The following is a 19,847-nucleotide window of genomic DNA, read 5'->3' as shown; positions in this document are numbered from 1 at the left end:
CCGGAAGTGATCAGCTGACCACACCCTCTACTACACCTCCAGAAGTGACATCACTCCCTGCCCCATGAGCTCGCCTTGTTCTTCTTCCCCCTGCCTTTTCTACTACTATTTTGACTCTGCCTTAAGTAGGCTGGAAGGAAGAGTAGGAGCTGGGAAGACAGCCTAGACCCTGCCCCCATATTATGCCACTCCAGAGCTCCCGTGGACCCCCGTCAGAACCCCCATGGACACCCAAGTGTCCATGGACCTCTGGTTGGGAATCCCTGCCTGAGGCTGACTCTGCATTGAGCAGGAGGTTGGACTAGATGGCCTACATGACCCCCTTCCGACTCTAGGATTCTGTGGTTTCCGGTTATTGCCAGTGGAGCTTCAGTGGTGGGTCCAAGCCACAAAATTATCAGACCACCTTCCCTTTTCTGCCATGCATGCAAACATATACACGGCTTGTAAAAGGCATGCCTACACACCTCACTCATTTTTGCATTGCATCTGAAGGGTTATGGGGGCCACCCAAATAAGGGCTTTTTCCTTTGCTGCCTTCATAGTGATCGTCCCAACCGCTAAGTGTTCACAGCTGCCAGAAACACCTGGCCCTTCTTGGGAGTGGAGCCAGGTGGGAGGTCCACACTCCACACAGCATCAGCATCTCCAAGAACTGGTACCAGAGGATCCCAAAGTACACTGGATCTTATTGCCTAAAAGGCTTCAAAGAGCACCACGGACATGTGCTCTAAATAGCGATCTCCCACCAGCCAAGAATAGCTCAGCATCCCCTCCCGCATTACTGCTGATGCCACATTAGAACAAGGATGGAAATAGCAGTCACGATCTCATGCCAAAAGTTTCTTGAAAAGGCACGGCGGGCTGGGCGAGCTCCCCCTCCTTCCCCGTGCCACCGGCTGACCTAAATTATTGCCTTGTCCTTGATCCCCCAAGCAGACCTTAGCCATCATCCTGATCTCTGAGTCAGACTGGCCGTAGCCTCCCCGTCGTAATCCCTGTGTCACTTTTAGTGACAGTTTGTTCTGAAGCCAGGTTTAACAAAAGGCAGGCATCCTCCCAGGAGCCCTGTCCAGCAGAAAGCAGGTGTTTTGTTCTCCCTTCTCTAGGTTACGGTGAAAGAGGGACAGGCGGCCTTGTCCCTGGAAATTCTAGGCCCAGAAGTTTGACCTCAAAGGGCCTGCCACTGCCTGCCTGCCTAATTGGGGAAACACACCGGTGTAGGCTGGCTAGTATTCCCTGAGGACCAGTCCAGGGTAGAAACAAGGTATGGAAGGGGGGGGGGAAACCTAAAGCCCCTTCTCCACGTGCACCACAGTTAAAATCCAAATTGATTAAGAGCAGTGGCCTCTAATATGGAGAATCGGGTTTGATTCTCCACTCCTCCTCCATATGCAGCCAGACCTTGGGCCAGTCACAGTTCCCACAGAGCTCTCTCAGCCCTACCTGCCTGACAGGGTGTCTGTTGTGGGAAAAGGAAGGGTAGGCAATTCTAAGCTGTTTGCAGGGGTAGTCAAACTGCGGCCCTCCAGATGTCCCTGGACTACAATTCCCAGAAGCCCCTGCCAGCATTTGCTGGCAGGGGGCTCCTGGGAATTGTAGTCCAGGGACATCTGGAGGGCCGCAGTTTGACTACCCCTGGTTTAGAGACTCTTCTTCTATGGAGTACACAGGTTTGAGAAATGAAGCACGCCGATAACAAATTAATCTAGCTTTGTTGTTTTTGCCTACTGAACTCTTTGGCAAAAGTCCGTTTTAGGGACTGAAGGGTTTTTTTTCCTGCTTCTTTAGTTTTAAAGGGATAGAATGATTGTGGTGCTGGGGATTCCTGATAAAATGTTCCATAAAAACCACAAGAGATTAAGGCAGACTCAAGCCAGTGGTACTACTTGGACCCAGCACTGCTGAGCCGTTAAACTTCCCTATACCACCTAAATGCTTGAAAGGCCTCAGGTGTAACCCTGCTTACTGTGAAACCTCTGTCTAGGGCAGTTGTTGGTGCTGCTTCTTTGAATGCTGCTGTTTAATTTATAGGGTAAGGCTAGCAAGCAGGAGAGGTCCCTGAACTCAAGGGGTTTACTGTCAGAAGTGAAGCCAGAAGGATACGTTTACAAGGTACACAGGTACTTGGAACACAACATTGCACCGGTCACAGTTATTCCCAGCTCCAATTTAAGTTAGAGCAGGCTTTCTCATCCAAGGTTTTGTGAGACCCTGGGATTTCTTGAAGGCCCTGGAAGGGTTTCTCGAATGGGTGGGAGTTAATTAATTTATATATGATCATGTTGAACCTCCCCCTCAATGGCCAGTGATGGGCCTGGAGGGGGTTGGGAGGGGAGGGGCCCCAGGTGAGCATGTCCACAGCTCTGCTTCCGAACCATATTCTGCACGATCGTGCCACTTCTGGGGTTTCTCGAAGCCACAAGAATGTTTCAGAGGAAGCCACTTTGGGTAGTGAAAATCAGGGTATAAAACACTTGTTCTCTTGAGAGCCAGTTTGGTGTAGTGGTTAGGAGTGTGGACTTCTAATCTGGCGAGATGGGTTTGATTCCCCGCTCCTCCCCCACATGCAGCCAGCTGGGTGACCTTGGGCTCGCCACAGCACTGATAAAACTGTTCTGACCAAGCAGTGATATCAGGGCTCTCTCAGCCTCACCCACCTCACAGGATGACTGTTGTGGGGAGAGGAAAGGGAAGGTGACGATAAGCTACTTTGAGACTCCTTCGGGTAGAGAAAAGTGGCATATAAGAACCAACTCTTCTTCAGTAATATCAGGGCTCTCTCAGCCTCACCTCCCTCACAGGGTGTCTGTTGTGAGGAAAGGAAAGGGAAGGTGATGATAAGCTACTTTGAGACTCCTTCGGGTAGAGAAAAGTGGCATATAAGAACCAATTCTTCTCCTCCTCCTCCGCCTCTATCTTTCTAACCAAAACAGCTTCCAAAATCCGTCCCTTTTTGGCTACCCTCAGGCAAGTGAGACAGTCTGACTCAGCAGTCTCCCTGCACTGTTAATAAGCAGCCAATACGATAATAAACCTAATGGATACAGTTAATGAAGCCATAAGCAAAGGAGACCCAAATTATGCTTTGCAGTAAAAATCACAGTGGAAAGAAGGATGGAGGGTTCCAGTTTTTTTCCTCAGAATTAAACATATATCAGCTCTTAAATGTTTAAGGATGGGATAGTTCGGCTGCAGCTTTGGTGGAGAAGAGGCTACATCAAGCATGATATATTTTCGGCATGTTACTGTTATCATAATATTGAATTTGCAAACTAATCTATTAGGAAGCCATTCCGACCCCTCCCTCGTGTGCTCCAATTGTATTCAGGTCCTCCTTTGCCATTGGAGGGGCAAAACTCTTTTTAAATGAAATTAGCATGACTTAATAGAAAAAGGAAAATCCTTGGCATTACATTTTAATTACTGCTGTTGTCTCAACTAAGTTCAAACAAAAGAGCAGCTTCAGTTGGATTTGCCATAATCCAGGATGTTCCTTCTTGCATTTCTTTGGTGTGCACAGTATATTATTATAGGAAGCCTATCCTCATGAGAAAGAATGCCCTCCCTGTCTCCTCTCCACCCCCTACCCCCCCCCCAAGGCTCGGTTATTCCTGGGAGGACAAATTGCACTTGAAGATACTGAAAATCAAGTCTTTGTAACCCAGTTCATTTACCTGGCTCTAGGCGCTTCTAAAAGACCAGTTCTAGAAGAAACCATGTTAGCAGTCCAAGTTGCTTCACTTGTCTAAGGGATGATTTTACACTTGCTCCTTTCAGGCATTACATTTCTGGTGCTCATATTGTACCTCACATGGTGCTCATTTCTGCCTCACATATTGGGAAAGCAGGCCCAGTACAGATATTTGGGCATGGGTGAGGACAATTTAAAAGTACAAAAGACAATACGTATAATTTCCAACTATGGTTTGTGCTGCCCCAAAGCCACATTTGCAAGGGTAGGTGTTCAAAATCTGCAACCTGCCCCTTTCACCAAGTGGCTATGACGTGTAACAAGAGTCGCCCAGTAAACCCAGTGCATAGGATGCAACTCCAGGTTATGAGACTGGAGCTCCAGAAGCATACCTGGAAAAGGCTCCTGTGCTTTCTGAAATCCTTTCTGGGACAGGAAGTAGAGAATTAGATGGTCAGGAAATTGAACTTGCCCACCAAGGTGGAACAGCTCAGGAAGACACTTTTAAAAGGGATTAGGACTCTAGACAATTACGATGTTTATTGTATGTATTGGAGCCAGTGTAGTATAGAGGTTAAGAGTGGCAGCTTCTAAGCTGGCGAGCCGGGCTTGATTCCCCACTCCATCGCATTCAGCCAGCTGAGTGACCTTTGACTCATCACAGCATTGATAGTGCTGATCTGACTGAGCAGTCCTGTCAGAGCTCTCTCAGCCTCACCTCCCTCACAGGGACCTTTTCTGTACCAGGAATTTGCCTCGACTCACCACTAGTCTAGTAATGGGGCAAATTCCCGGTTCTGCATGATATTGCCCCCTGGCTGGGGCTATTCCAGGCCTGGCCCGACTCAGGCCCTCAGTTGCCCCGGGACAAGGGAATGTGAATAAATCAGTGTTCCCTTCCCCCTGCCCCGCCTGGGTGGCAACAATGCTATTCAGGCCCAGCTCCTCGCCACCCTCGCCTGATGCACAGCATCCTGGAAGGGACACAAAATGCCCCAGGTGACTCCTCTGTGCAGCATGACAGAGCTGCCTGGGTCATTTCTTTCCTTTTAGGAATGTGGTATTGCACCCAAATGCAATGCCACGTTCTTAAACAAACAAACAAAAAAGGCCCCCACTGCTCTGCAGTGCAGCAGAACCTCACTGCCCCTGCTCCCATGCGGAAGCACAAATCTAGGGTGGACAAAGTGCAACAAAATGTTCCTCCATGTGGGAGCAGAAAGAACTGGGGCAACCTGCCCTGGGCTCAAACACCAGGAGGCAGCCCATGCAGGAAAGGTCAGAGTATCTGTTGTAGGGAAAGGAAGGGAAGGCGATTATAAGTTGCTTTGAGAGTCCGCTGGGCAGTGAAATGTGGGATATAAAAAACAACTCTTCTTATCTTGCTTTTACTGCTATCTTTGTAACCCATTTTCTGCATTATGCTATATCATGTCTTAGACAGGTCTGCATTGTTTTCTAATCCTGTAATTTTCGAATGCTAGATAGATGATGGATGATGATGATGATGAAGACAGACAGAAAGACAGATAGATGGACAGACTTGAGTCCCAGTGAGAAGAGTGGGTTGTAAAAGAAGGAAAAGTGTAAGCCAATAAGATTAGTAACTCTCTTTGTGCTATTAGTTCAAACTGGGAATTATCCATTTTGCATGTGGCTACCTGTATAGTCATAGATCCTGCCACCTGAAGTAGCATATATCAAGAGTCCAGCAGAATCAGGCTAATACTCCTTTTGAACCCTGTTTCTCCCATGGCCAACCAGATGTCCCCGTTATTGTCCCACAAGCGGGGGCCCAGAGAGCAAAGTCTCCATCTGTTTGTATATTCCCAGGAAATGGCATTCAGAATTTGGAAGTTCAGTGTCAGTAATAGCCACTGAGGTCGCTGAATGTGTTCAATCTTTATTGAAAGCTTTCTAATCTAGGGGCTACCACTACCTCTCATGGCAGCAATTTCTGCAAGTTAAGAAGTATTTTCTGTCTGATCAGCTTCATTGAGAGTCTCCCAGTTCAGGTATTTGGGGAGAGAAAAGGTTTTCTCACTACCTCCCCCCAGCCCATGCACAGTTATGTAAACCTCTCTCACATCCCCCCCCCCCCAAGTTGTACCTGATGCTAATGTAGAAGTGGGGAATAAAAAGTTAGACATGATGCCAATTTGCAGTCAGGTTTGGAACTCATAACCATCTGTGGATGACAGGTGGATACCGTTCCTTCCTCAAACCACTTGTTGACTGAATATGCGATGGTGCGCCTTTTCACTGTGGGTATTGCCTCTGATTTATCCTCAGGAGTAGTGTCTCTCTTGGGAAACTCTCTCCTCCTCCTGGTAGCCTACCGGAAGAGAGCCATCTTGAAACCTGCCGAATTTTTCATTGTGAATCTTGCCATCAGCGATGTGGGCATGACTGTGATCCTTTTCCCCTTGGCCACACCATCTTTCTTCGCACACAGGTAGCTTCTTTCTTTCCATCCTTATTAATATATTTTTTAAAATAATAATTTACTTTAAAAGCAATACACTACATAGAGAGCCAGTGTGGTGTAGTGGTTAAGAGCGGTGGTTTCTACTCTGGTGAGCGGGTTTGATTCCCCGCTCCTCCGCACGCAGCCAGCTGGGTGGCCGTGGGCTTAGTCACAGCCCTGATAGTGCTGTTCTCACAGAGCAGTAATATCAGGGCTCCCTCAGCCCCACCTACCTCACAGGGTGTCTGTTGTGGGGAGCAGAAAGGGAAGGCAATTGTAAGCCACTCTGAGACCCCTTAAGGTAGTGAAAAGGTAGTGAAAAGCAAGGCATCAAAACCAACTTTTCTTATATTAGAGAACTGCTATTTCTTAAAGGGAAGTGAAAGGCAAGGGAGAAAGAGAAAGATACACCCAATTGAATGCAGAATTCCAGAGAAAAGCTAGAAGAGATAAGAATGCCTTCTTAAATGAAAAGTGCAAACAAATAGAAGAAAACAATAGAATGGGGAGGACCAGAGATCTTTTCAAGAAAATTGGAGATATGAAGAGAACGTTTCATGCAAAGATGGGTATGATAAGGGACCAAAATGGTAGGGACCTCACAGAAGCAGAAGAGATTAAGCAAAGGTGGCAAAATTATACAGAAGAACTATACAAGAGCGAGCTTAACATCCCTGATGACCACAGTGGGTTAGTTACTGACCTGGAGCCAGACATCCTGGAATGTGAAGTCAAATGGGCCTTAGGAAGTCTGAGCAACAATAAAGCTAGTGGTGGTGACAGCATTCCAGTTGAACTATTCAAAATCTTAAAGGACGATGCAGTAAAAGTGCTACACTCAATATGCCAGCAAATTTGGAAAACTCAACAATGGCCACAGGATTGGAAAAGGTCAGTTTACATTCCAATCCCAAAGAAGGGCAATGCCAAAGAATGTTCAAACTACCGCACCATTGCACTCATTTCTCATGCTAGCAAAGTTATGCTCAAAATCCTACAAGCTAGGCTCCAGCAATATGTGGACCGAGAACTTCCAGAAGTACAGGCAGGATTTTGAAGAGGTAGAGGAACTAGAGATCAAATTGCCAACATACGCTGGATCATGGAAAAAGCTAGGGAGTTCCAGAAGAACATCTACTTCTGCTTCATTGACTATGCTAAAGCCTTTGATTGTGTGGAGCACAACAAATTGTGGCAAGTTCTTAAAAAGATGGGAATACCAGAGCATCTTATTTGTCTCTTGAGAAATTTATATGCAGGTCAAGAAGCAACAGTGAGAACTGAACATGGAATCACGGATTGGTTCAAAATTGAGAAAGGAGTTCGGCAAGGCTGTATACTGTCGCCTTGCCTATTTAACTTGTATGCGGAGCACATCATGAGAAAGGCGGGATTAGAGGAGTCACAAATTGGGATTAAGATTGCAGGGAGAAATATCAACAACCTCAGATATGCAGATGATACCACTCTAATGGCAGAAAGTGAAGAGGAACTAAAGAGCCTGTTGATGCGGGTGAAGGAGGAGAGTGCAAAAGTTGGCTTGAAACTCAACATCAAGAAAACAAAGATCATGGCAGCCGGCCCTCTCAATTCCTGGCAAATAGATGGGGAAGAAATGGAGATAGTGACAGATTTTATTTTCCTCGGCTCCAAGATCACTGCAGATGGGGACTGCAGCAAAGAAATTAAAAGACGCTTGCTCCTAGGGAGGAAAGCTATGGCAAATCTAGACAGCATCCTAAAAAGCAGAGACATCACCCTACCAACAAAAGTGCGTTTAGTCAAGGCTATGGTATTCCCAGTTGCAATGTATGGCTGCGAAAGTTGGACCATAAGGAAGGCCGAGCGTCAAAGAATTGAGGCTTTTGAACTCTGGTGCTGGAGAAGACTCTTGCGAGTCCCTTGGACTGCAAGGCGAACAAACCGGTCAATCCTAGAGGAGATCAGCCCTGACTGCTCTTTAGAAGGCCAGATCCTGAAGATGAAACTCAAATACTTTGGCCACCTCATGAGAAGGAAGGACTCCCTGGAGAAGAGCCTAATGCTGGGAGCGATCGAGGGCAAAAGAAGAAGGGGACGACAGAGAATGAGGTGGATGGATGGAGTCACTGAAGCAGTAGGTGCAAACTTAAAAGGACTCCAGGGAATGGTAGAGGACAGGAAGGCCTGGAGGATCATTGTCCATGGGGTCGCGATGGGTCGGACATGACTTCGCACATAACAACAACAACAATTTCTTAAAGACGTTAAACTTTTTTTACAATACAGAAAAAGACAAATAGATATTTTCCTGGAAGACAACTTTCAAGAGGAAAGTACACGGGGGTGGGGAAACTTACACTATTTCAGCGTCATAATATCACATCACATACCACATGCTACATATTTTCTGAAGTATATAAATTTACAGTTTACAGTTTATAAATCAATTATTTCCATCTCATTTTTTACTGATCAGAGTAGGTTATTAATCAATTATATGCTTGTAGCTAGATCTTCCTCTAAGGAGCTCAGAGCGACTTCTGCAACAAAGCCTACACATCATATGATACTCAGCCCAGGCACACTGTGTTAGCCCCCTGCATTTTCTCCCCAATAAGCCACAATAATTTAAGTCTATGGCTGCAAGGAAACGGAAGGGAGGCATGCATGCAAGCACTGTGCCTGCAGCCCATCTATATAGGGGCTGAGGGTCTGCCCCACATTTTTGTCCCCTTCCCCCTTGCCCTTAATGGGCTTTTTTCTCTTTTTCGTAGCTGAGCCATCCTGGAGCTCAACACTGGAGCTCATCTGGGAAGTGGTAAAGGGAAGGGAAAGCGATCGTAGTTGGTATCAAAAGCAGAAGAGTAAGACAGACCTGCACTGGTTGCCCATCTATTTTAGAGCACAATTCGAAGTTCTAGTTCTTACCCTGAAGGCTCTCGGTACCAGAAGGACTGTCTCCTGCCTCACTGACCAGTGTGCCCGCTAAAAGATCTGCCCATCAAGCCCTGGTGTCAGGGTGGCCATTGGCCTGCTAGTTGTCATGAGCCAGCTGCTGCCAACTGGCTCTTCTGAGGATGAGCAGAGCTGTGGGGAAGCACCTCTACCAGGGCAGCTAGAAGAGCAGGTGGTGCATTCAGAGGCTACAGAAGAGCAAGTGGGAGAACCACAAAGCAGGCTTGCTTCACACTATGCGGGGTCGTCTAGAGCAGGGGTAGTCAACCTGTGGTCCTCCAGATATCCATGGACTACAATTCCCATGAGCCCCTGCCAGCAAATGCTGGCAGGGACTCATGGGAATTGTAGTCCATGGACATCTGGAGGACCACAGGTTGACTACCCCTGGTCTAGAGAGTAGGCTGAGCCAGGAGGGCTAGCAGAAGCACTCCCGCCATGCCATTGGCTTCGCTCTAGGACAGCAGCGGACCCTCAGGCTGAGAGTTCCCCCAAAACAGCTGCAGGTCGTAAAAGACAGTGGGGTCAGAAGGAGTCAAAGGCGGAGCACGCACTTCATGAGACACCAAGGCCTGATAATTGACTCTGAGTCATCTCCAGAGGAGACCTGAAAGGAATGCTCAGGTCTTTAAGGGCAGCAGGGGCCGGTGCTCTACATGGAAGCAACTATGCTCCTTGCCTAGCTGACCACCATGCTGAAGCTCTGCCTAGACCCTTGCCTCCCAGCCTTCCTGACCCTGACCTTGGAATGACTGTGGACCAGTCCCTGCCTCTCAGTCCCGGAACAGAAAAGGCATGTGGTTTTGGGAAAGCCCCCTCTCTGCCTGAACACCCCCTGGCATTCCAGACCATTCCAGACTGATGAAACCTGACCCACACCCCCAGCCTGGCCTCCAACCATGACAGTTCATGACACTAGGGGTGGGACATATCTTGCCCCTGGCTCCCGTTGCCTGCCGGCACTACATCAAGCAGCAGGGCAAAAAAAAAATTCAAAAATTTTATTTATTCATTCATTCATTCATTCATTCATTCATTCATTCATTCATTCATTTACTTATTTTTATATACCGCCCTCCCTGGAGGCTCAGGACGGTTTACAGGAAACAGGAAAAAGCTACAGATAACATATGGTAACAACAGGTGATAACAACAATAACAATTAACATAATAACAATAACATGAGAGAATAACGGAACTGCAAAGAGCCTCAGCTCAACTCTTACTGAGACCCAGTGGGTTGTGTAGATTCACAGCAGTCATAGTAGGGGGGGGGGGAGGGCTTGGGGGCCAATTGGAAGCGATGGCTCGGGTCGACAGGTGAAGATACATCACTTCAGTAAAAAGCCCGGAAGTGATTTCACGTCTCTAGGAACTGCAAAAACTCTACCTTATAAGCAACTCTCACTGAAGTATTATCATCCCTCTCTAGGACTCAAAAGAACACCTGTGGTTTTACCATAGAGTTTCCAGTGGTTCCTAGAAGGGCATGATGTCAGTTCAAGAATTTTGCCATCGCCCAATGAGACCCTCCATGTCCATGCTCCTCTCAGCCTCACGCCAGCTTCCAGCCATGAGCTGCCAACCTGCTCTCTGTGAGGTGGGCACTGACTGGAATGTCCTCTCCCTTGAGGTTCACCTGTTGCTGCCAGTTTCACTTTCTTTTAGCAGCCAGGCAAAGACACATCTTTCACACAGGTTTTGAATTAGGAGTTTTAGCTTACTTTTTAACGGTCCGCTTCTGTTTCATGGACAGATTTTACAATGTTTACGGCCAATGGCTTGGCTCTGTATTATGTCATTTTAATGGCAAACTGTTTCATGCAGGACTAGGAAGAGAGGGAGTAGAAAGACCTTAAATAAAGAAAGGAAATGCCTTCATTTCTGTATTTAACATGAGCTGCAGAACCAAACATTCTGAGCAACAAAACTTTGTGCAACGGAGGCAAGTCTTCTTTGTGGAATGAAGGGGAAACGATGCTTGTTCACTGGACTGGATCTTGAGGGCCAGTCATGCTAGCAGAGGTGTCTCCCCCCAGAAGTGTCTCCCCCCCCCAGAGGTGTCTCCCCCCCTGGCTTCATGGGAAGGCTCTTTGGATCAGAGGAAAATCACCTTTGGTAGCACGACAGATTTGTAGGCTCCAACCCATTGGCTTGGCTTTTTAAAAACAGAGTATGAAAATGAATGACGAGCTATAAACTTAAAAACAATCTCTATAGGCTGAGGGTTTGTTTGTTTATTTTTAATGTAATGCATAGATATGTTGGAGGAAAGACCGTCCTGGAAGCTGTGAACGGCATCCACGGGGCGAAAGGATCTCTTTGCACCTGCGACAGCCGAGCCCAAAACGCCTTAAGGGAAAGCCATTTATTTTGCTTATCTCTCTCTTCCAGGTGGCTGTTCAACCATGCCATGTGCACTTTCTATGCCTTCTGCGGAGTCCTCTTTGGCCTGTGTAGCCTCACCAGCCTCACAGCGCTAAGCACCGTTTGCTGCCTGAAGGTCTGTTATCCGGCATACGGTAGGTGCTGGGAAGCATCGCCCCGATCGCCCGCCCTCTTCCTCGCCCGCAGCACTGCCCCGCCCCGCCGTCTCCTGCCTTCCTGCCACGCCCCCTTTCACAGGGTTAGATGAGTCACGGATCTCTTAGCAACATCTCTCCTAGGAGGGCTTTCCATTAGGGAGGCTATTCATCAAATGCTTGCAATGGCAGTAATTAGCACCCAAAAATAATACACCAGCTACCCATTTTCCGTTTTCATTTGCATATGCAGATTAATCATCAGCCGGTCTGCTGGGGAGGGGGGGCAGAGGACAACTTCCTTTTCAACATCACTAGTCTTTTGTTTTGTTTTGTTTTCTCTCTCTTTACAACATACAAACAGTGTGGGATTTTTGGCGACATCCTTAAAGGTAAAAAGGTAAAGGTATCCCATGTGCAAGCATTGGGTCATGTCTGACCCTTGGAGTGATGCCCTCTAGCGTTTTCATGGCAGACTCAATACGGGGTGGTTTGCCAGTGCCTTCCACAGTCATTACCGTTCCCCCCCCCCCCGAGCAAGCTGGGTCCTCATTTTACCGACCTTGGAAGGATGGAAGGCTGAGTCAACCTTGAGCCGGCTGCTGGGATATAACTCCCAACCTCATGGGCAGAGATTTCAGACTGCATGCCTGCTGCCTTACCACTCTGTGCCACAAGCGGCTCTGACATACTTAAAAGAGGGGTGGAAATGCAGAGAGGGAAAAATCCAGATTGCCTTCTGCACATGAGCAAGTTGATGAAAGTGTCACATAATCTGAGATCACAAAGAATCCACCTTGAGGAGTCATCCCTTTTCAGCCCCTTTGCGGGATGGATATGGATCCACAGGAATGCAGCCCCTGGGTGAAATGTAGGCCATGAAACAACCTGTGCGGCCTCAGAGCTACCACTTATAAATGTGCAATCTAGAGCCAGCTTGGTGTGGTGGTTAACAGCAGCGGCGAGCCTAATGTGGCGAGCCAGGTTTGATTCCCCGGTCCTCCACATGCAGTCAGCTGGGTGAACTTGGGCAAGTCCCAGCCCTGTTAGAAACTGTTCCCACAGAGCAGCCTCTCTCAGAACCCCCTCAGCCTCCCCCACCTCACAGGGTGTCTGTTGTAGGGAGAGGAAAGGGAAGGCGACTGTAAGCCACTTTGAGACTCCTTTGGGCAGTGAGCAGCAGGCTATTCTTCTTCTTCACTGTTCAAAAAACCAAAGATCAAACATGCAAGACTGGTTGATTGACTGGTGAAACAGATCAAATAAAAGTGAAATGTTTTAAACACTAATTTAGTAGAATTATAGAAGAAGAGGAGGAAGAGGAAGAGGAGTTGGTTCTTATATTCCACTTTTCTCACCTTTTACTCTTTACTTACTGAAGAAGAAGAGTTGGTTCTTATATGCCGCTTTTCTCTACCCGAAGGAGTCTCAAAGCAGCTTATATTTGCCTTCCCTTTCCTCTCCCCACAACAGACACGCTGTGAGGTGGGGGAGGCTGAAAGAGGCCTGATATCACTGCTCTGTCAGAACAGCTTTATCAGTGCTGTGGCGAGCCCAAGATCACCCAGTTGGCTGCATTTGGAGAGGGAGTGGGAAATCAAACCGGGCTTGCCAGATCAGAAGTCTGTGCTCCTGACCACTACACCAAACTGGCTCTGTATATACATATACATATGGCAGCCATGAAACAAGGGCATTCCAAATGTGTCCTTCCTAACCTTCTGTCTGAAGTAACTCACGCAACCTTCTTTAGAACAGCCAACTTAGCAACATATATCTTCTCTTCAAACAATGGTTGAAATAAAAATATACTACAAATAAAGTGTACTGGCTTGATTTGCAGACAAAGCTCTGCTTCTTACATTAGCCAATAAATTTCCTTTGCATCGAGCTAGAATGAAGAGCATCAATCCTAAGGATATTTCTAGTCTGTTGGCACCCGTCTTGAGTGCTAAGCGTGATTCACGGCCTGCTTATCCCCCGTAATGTCTAGCAATGGATTTCAGACACATTGTACCTGAGATGGGGAGCTGGGCTTGACTGCGAGGCACCTCAATAACCGGCAACAAAAGAGGCCGTAGGTTCTGCAGAGAGAGTCTAAATTGAAAAGAGGACGTTCCTTCCTATGAATCATCACCAAATTGAGAAAGAGTACAGTGACTTCTCCAATGTGTCTCCTGGGAGGCAAAAAGAGACACATCATGGAAGACACGGTATTTGTGAAGCGGAGTAGTGGAGGGAGATTGCTGTATTGTTGATTCTGAACGGAAGCACCATGACAGCATTGCTGAACATGACGCTCGCTGGAAGTCAGGGCCCCTGACAAAAAGAATGTCACTTCATTAACTAATAACATCAGTCATAACGAACTGCTAGAAGACGGCCTCCTTAAGTGCGAAGAAGCTGCTGCTACAATGGTGATCCTCAGCGTGAAGCCAATGGTGCTCACTGTTGTATTTCCAGGTTTTTGCTTGTTTCTTCTCTGAGACATCCAAGCTGTCATGTAAACAGCCATTCCTGGTTTTCTTCCACGTCCTTAGAGCAGGAGGCACAATAATTCAGAAGGCCTCACCTTGGGACTGTGGGAAGCGCCCATTCATAAAAAGCCAACTGGATCACAGGGAGATGTTTGGTTTAGGACCTCTCAACCGTTTGCGATTCCCCCATCCGCCATTTTGTGGTGAGCCACACCTTCCGTGGCGCCCATTTTGTGGCACTGGTTGGTACCCTTTCTCAGAATTAAAAACATTATTTATTTATTATTTTATTTTTATACTGCTCCTTCCTGAAAGCAGGCTTGGGGCGGTTTATGTGAATAAAACAAAGATAAAAACACGGTTAAAACATCGTTAAAAACCTATCCTCTTCACCTCTTAATAATTGGGGGAGGGATGGGATTTTTAGCCGCCATGTTAGTAGATTGATATTTTAATGGGAATTTTAATGGGATTGGTTGTTGTGACCCGCCTCGAGCCTATTGGGAGAGGCGGGAAATAAATCTAATAATAATAATAATAATAATAATAAATCTAATAATAATAATAATATCCACCAGCTAACTCTATTGGAGAGCACTACTTACAGGGGGCGCCAGGGAGAGGAAAGAGGCCTGTATGATTTCAGGCTGAGCCTGGCAGAAGAGGGCCATTTTGCAGGCCCTGAGAAACTCTGACAGCTCAATGGCTGATCTCAACAGTTGATTCATTCCCTCAGGCTGGAGGCCAAGCAGACATCCATAGACTAAACAACGCACTCAGTACTTGGCTCGTATCTTAGAATCATCATAGAATTATGAAGTTGGAAGGGAACTCCAGGGTCATCTAGTCCAACCCTCTGAGGAATGCAGGAAACTCACAGCTTCCTGCCACCTACAGTGATCCCAATTTCATGCCCAGATGATGCCCCCCCCAAAAAAAATAGAATCCCTGGCCAGTCTGGCTTAGAGGAAATTCTCCTCCTCCTGACTTTTATAGGCTGGCTCACAAGGAACTGCCTTGGTTGTCGTGTAAAGCAGGAGTAGTCAATTTGTGGATCCCTAGATGTTCATGGACTACAATTCCTATGAGCCCCTGCCAGCATTTGCTGGCAGGGACTTATGGGAATTGTAGTTCATGGACATCTGGAGGACCACAGGTTGACTACCTCTGGTGTAAAGTATGTCCCAGAGAAGACTTGCAGCTCCATTGCAAAACATGGCTTGGACAAGGAAGAAAAACAATCCAGAAGGAGAAAAAAGGAGAAAGATGGACCTTTCCAATATGCCTTGGAGCATCACTATGATGAATCATAGAAGCTCCCGTCTTTTATCTTCACAACAGCCCTGTGAAGTAGGATAAGGTGAGAGACAGTAGTTGGCCCAAGGCCATCCTTGGCCTCATGGGGATTTCATAGAATCATAGAGTTGGAAGGAACCTCCTGGGCCACCTAGTCCAACCCCCTGCACTGAGCAGGACAACCACAACCCTATCACTGACACTGAAACCTATCACCCCCTTGAGTCTTCACAGAATCAGCCTCTCTGTCAGATGGCTATCCAGCCTCTGTTTAACCTATGTTTGGAAACAGGCCCCCTGAACAGTCTTTTCCAAGGAATAAAGGCCAGGAATTCTATTGAGCCTCAGGGTCTGTGGGCTTTTAAAAGAGGTGCCCCAGGCTGCTTGTGCCATAAAGTGTTTTCTGGCAGGGGCTCATGGGAATTGTAGTCCATGGACATCTGGAGGGCCACAGGTTGACTACCCCTGCCATAAAGCATCCATTGGCCACTAGATTTATTGTTGTCTACCAACAAGGCCCTTGGTGCTATGCTTTAAACATTTTTTGGAGAGCAGTCTCTCCTTCGCTTGCCATTTTAGACTCTGATTCCCCAGGGACTGTGAAACCCACTTGCACCCGCTCACTGGCTTATCTTTCCTGCAAGGCACTTGTGCATTTTCGGTGCTAGCAAATGAATAATCTCAGCATATCTTTAATTGCTTTAGTTTCAAAGACATGTTGTCCCTATAGACGTCTGAAGACTTAAATTAAGCTTTTAGAAGATCAGAGTCTTTAGGCATTAAGCAGGGGAGGAGCGGGACACAAAGAAACTCCCGCTTGCATGGCACACACAGAATACTCTCTGATTTTAATAAAAAATTAGATTTCAATTTTCATAAAAGGTCAGCTTTTCTGCCACCGTACATTTTTTGTGCATGGTAGCTCCTCCCTAATTTTATAAGGAAGATGCCAACCCTAGGCAATAGATCCTAAATGCCAATCGAGAGTCTTAAAGGGCCAAGCATGATTTTAAAATACAAAAGAAGTCGCTGCTCCAGTTGCACGTTTTCCCCTCCACATGGTCTAATCTCTGACTGCTCGCTGTTTCTTCACGTCTGGGATACGTGATAGAAAGTGGTAAATCTACTTTCCTGGATTTACCACATAACACTTTAAAAATGGCCGCACCATGAAACAGCCTTGGTGACGTCATTTGAATAAGCTGCCAAAAGTCAGAGGCTGTCGCCAAATATTCTTTGTGCAGAAGTTCCTTATCTCTTCCAGCTTAACTAATTGCTTCCTGCTGTCCCCAACAAGGTGTCTCCAGCTGGTTCATGAATCAGTTCTAAATGACCAGGGACCCCTCCCCCTTTTGAAAGAGGAGAGCATTTAGGCCATGTTGTTGTTAATGTTCTTTTACAGTCATGTTATTACAATCATGCAACAATTTTTAAAAAAATGAATGGTGACTGATTATGCACAGGGCAGGAAATCTGGGATGGTGGCAGCAGGGCAGCCCTGATTGTGCATGATGTTGCTGCCATCCCAGCCCTGGCCCGATGCAGCACCCCGGAAGACCCATGGCAAGGGAATGCAGAATTTTCCATGTTCCCTGGGATGCCACGGGCGCAAGTGGGGGCTGGGTCAGGCCAGCGCTGTGCATAATTGGCAGAGCCGGGCCTTTCAGCCCAGCCTTTTCCCCAACCTACGGTGTCCCTGCAGGGACACCGCACGCCCGTCACCTTGATGGGAGAGTGGCATGTGTGGTGGTACCCCCATTCCCCCCTGCTCCCGCCCTCCCACTTTTGCTGCCTCCAGGCAGTGTGCCGGGCTACGCGGGGCAGCCCACATACTCTGGGGGATTCCCTCCACCGTGAGTACACGGGAAGTGCCGGGGCAAAAACCTGGAAATAACAAGGGTTATTTACAGGGACAGAACCAGAGGACAGAAAGCAGGAATTAATTAATCAGGGTGAAAATAAAGCAACAAAAGGAAAACTGCAAACAGAGAGGGTGTTTTATAGAAACAAATTTACTTAAAAGCTTTTTAGGGGGGGAAAAAACCCCACACTGCTTGTGAGGTTAAATTTCTCATGGCCTTTGTTTTCAGATTTAGCCTCAAGCCACTGCACAGCAACATGAAATCTTTGTACTTTCATGAGGAGTGAATGAAGCTTCTTCTCTTTAGCCCCATTTCCATTTCTCTCATCTACTCTTGTCTTTCCCCAATTACATTTTAGAGCCGGCTCCTCAGGCCAGGAGCCCTGTACATCTAATGGCATGATAACTAATAAACTGTGTAATGCCCATTCTTGATCGGGGGAAATTCCTCACCGAAGCAGGCTCGTTAATGAAAGAGGAGGGCCAGAGCAGCATGCAAGAACAGTGCCTACCCACTCCTGTCCTTGTGCCATTTGCAGCAGCTGCTGGCCCCACCCTTGCTCTTCTCTCCGCTGTTCTTTTCTCTATCCATCCTACACAAATGTGCAGATGCAATGGTTTGTTGGATGAGAATCCCTGGGGTCCAGAAGCCCTCCTTCTGCTGCTCCTACAGATGGTGCCCCACCTGCAATCGCCTCCCAGTCCCCCACTTTAAGCCAGAGGAAGCTTAAAAGAGAAGGCCCTGAGAACATCATGAGCCATGCTCAGAATGAGCACAAGTCCATGAGACAAAAATGATGACAGGGATTCCCCTTGGGGCTTCCTGCTTTCTGGTGAGAAGAATCCCCAAGAGGAAAGCAAAGGAGAAGTTGACCAAGGCACAGAAAGGACTTTACATGCTGTCTGACTCCGAGTGGCAAATATATATTAAAATTAAAATACAAATATTTATTATTAAGTGCACATTAATAGTGGTTAGTGAGTGCAGTAATGGTTAGAAGTGCAGACTTCCAATCTGGTGAGCCGAATTTGATTCTGTGCTCCCCGACTTGCAACCAGCTGAGTGACCTTCCGCTTGCCACAGCACTGATGAAGCTGTTCTGACCAAGAGGTAATTTCAGGGCTCTCTCAGCCTCATCTACCTCACAGGGTGTCTGTTGTGGGTAGAGGAAAGGGAAAGCAAATGTAAGCTTTGAGACTCCTTCAGGTAGAGAAAAGCGGCATATGAGAACCAACTCTTCTTCTTCTTCAATAATATCAGGGTTATCTCAGCCTCGCCTCCCTCACAGGGTGTCTGTTGTGGGGAAAGGAAAAGAAAGGTCAGTGTAAGCCGCTTTGAGCCTCCTTCGACTAGAGAAAAGTGGCATATAAGAACCAACTCTTCTTCTTCAGTAATATCAGGACTCTCTCGGCCTCACCAACCTCACAGGATGTCTGTTGTGGGGAAGGCAATTGCAAGCCGCTTTGAGACTCCTTCGGGTAGAGAAAGGCAGCATATAAGAACCAACTCTTCTTCTTCAACATCAAAAAGATTTTAAAACAAATACATTCTCAATGGTTGCGGCTCAGGGATCTTCATCAGTGGTCAAATAACCTGTTTGCATACAGTATTACAATCAGATCTGGGTAGTGCCATAAGAATAATAAAATGTGAAGCTCTCAACAATATGTAATAATAATTTCAGGTGTGGAGCTCTCAGTTAAATATCAGAGTAGTCTGTGAGTAGATGGGCAGGAAGGGATGTGCCAGTGTTTGTCTCACATGGCCCTTCCTTGCATAACCAGGGAATTGCTTATCGCCACTATAGGATGGGAGGTCAATTTTCTCCAGGCCAAGCTGGATTCTTGGGATTTTTTTGGGGGGGGGATATCAATGGGGCATTAAATTGAGGTCACTGTGGGTGGGCAGGTAGTTGTGAGTTCCTGCATAGTGCAGGGGGGTTGACTAGACGACCCTGGCGGTTCCTTCCCAATCTATGATTCTATGATTCTGGACTGTTCCATGTATTATTTATACATTTTTATGTAAACTGCCCTGAGCCTCCGGGGAGGGCGGTATATAAATTGAATGAATGAATGAATGAATGAATGAATGAATGAATGAATGAAGAACCACAGTGATTCTGAGTGGTCCACTTACCATTTCTGATCGTTGCCCTGATAAGAACCTGTCGGATGGAAAGGAGACCAGGGGCTTTCTGCTACAGGCAGCGCCAATATGCTGCTTTGTGCGGCCTCCGTGCCATCCCTCCTCCCAAGGCAAACGGGATTTACTCTTGCATACTGAGAGGATAATGCAAGCCTCACATCTGAAGCTTTCTATCACACCTGACATTAAAGGTAATGTGTTGAAAAAGGCTTCTGAAAATATTTGCCCGTGCTGCTCGGTGGGCGCGTGTAAATATGCAGTTTCGTGCTCAAAGGGCTATTTGTCAGGGTGTTTGCAGCAGCTTTCCACGCAAGGTGAGGAAGGAGGCCATGCATGCAAATAGTGCTCTCCCCAGCCACGCTTTGAAAAAAGAAGGTCATTTGTAGACAACGTAAATCTGGAGCCTTAAAAATGTAAATCTTTATCCACAGCAGGGTGTGTTAT

The 19,847-nt window shown here is 47.0% G+C and overlaps 1 protein-coding gene across 1 annotated transcript in view; it reads left to right on the top strand.

Moving 5' to 3' along the window:
* Positions 1-19,847, top strand: part of LOC143836367 (opsin-5-like) — a 91,928-nt gene that overhangs the window by 60,787 nt on the left and 11,294 nt on the right. Inside the window, exons 3-4 of the mRNA XM_077335596.1 lie at positions 5,987-6,149; positions 11,493-11,620. Coding sequence (XP_077191711.1) covers positions 5,987-6,149; positions 11,493-11,620 — 291 coding nt within the window. The remainder of the gene's footprint in view (positions 1-5,986; positions 6,150-11,492; positions 11,621-19,847) is intronic.

Source organism: Paroedura picta, chromosome 4 (genome assembly GCF_049243985.1).
Source record: "Paroedura picta isolate Pp20150507F chromosome 4, Ppicta_v3.0, whole genome shotgun sequence".
Lineage (NCBI taxonomy): Eukaryota > Metazoa > Chordata > Lepidosauria > Squamata > Gekkonidae > Paroedura > Paroedura picta.
The sequence above is the reverse complement of the archived record's forward strand: the minus strand, read 5'-3'. Positions and strand labels throughout refer to the sequence as shown.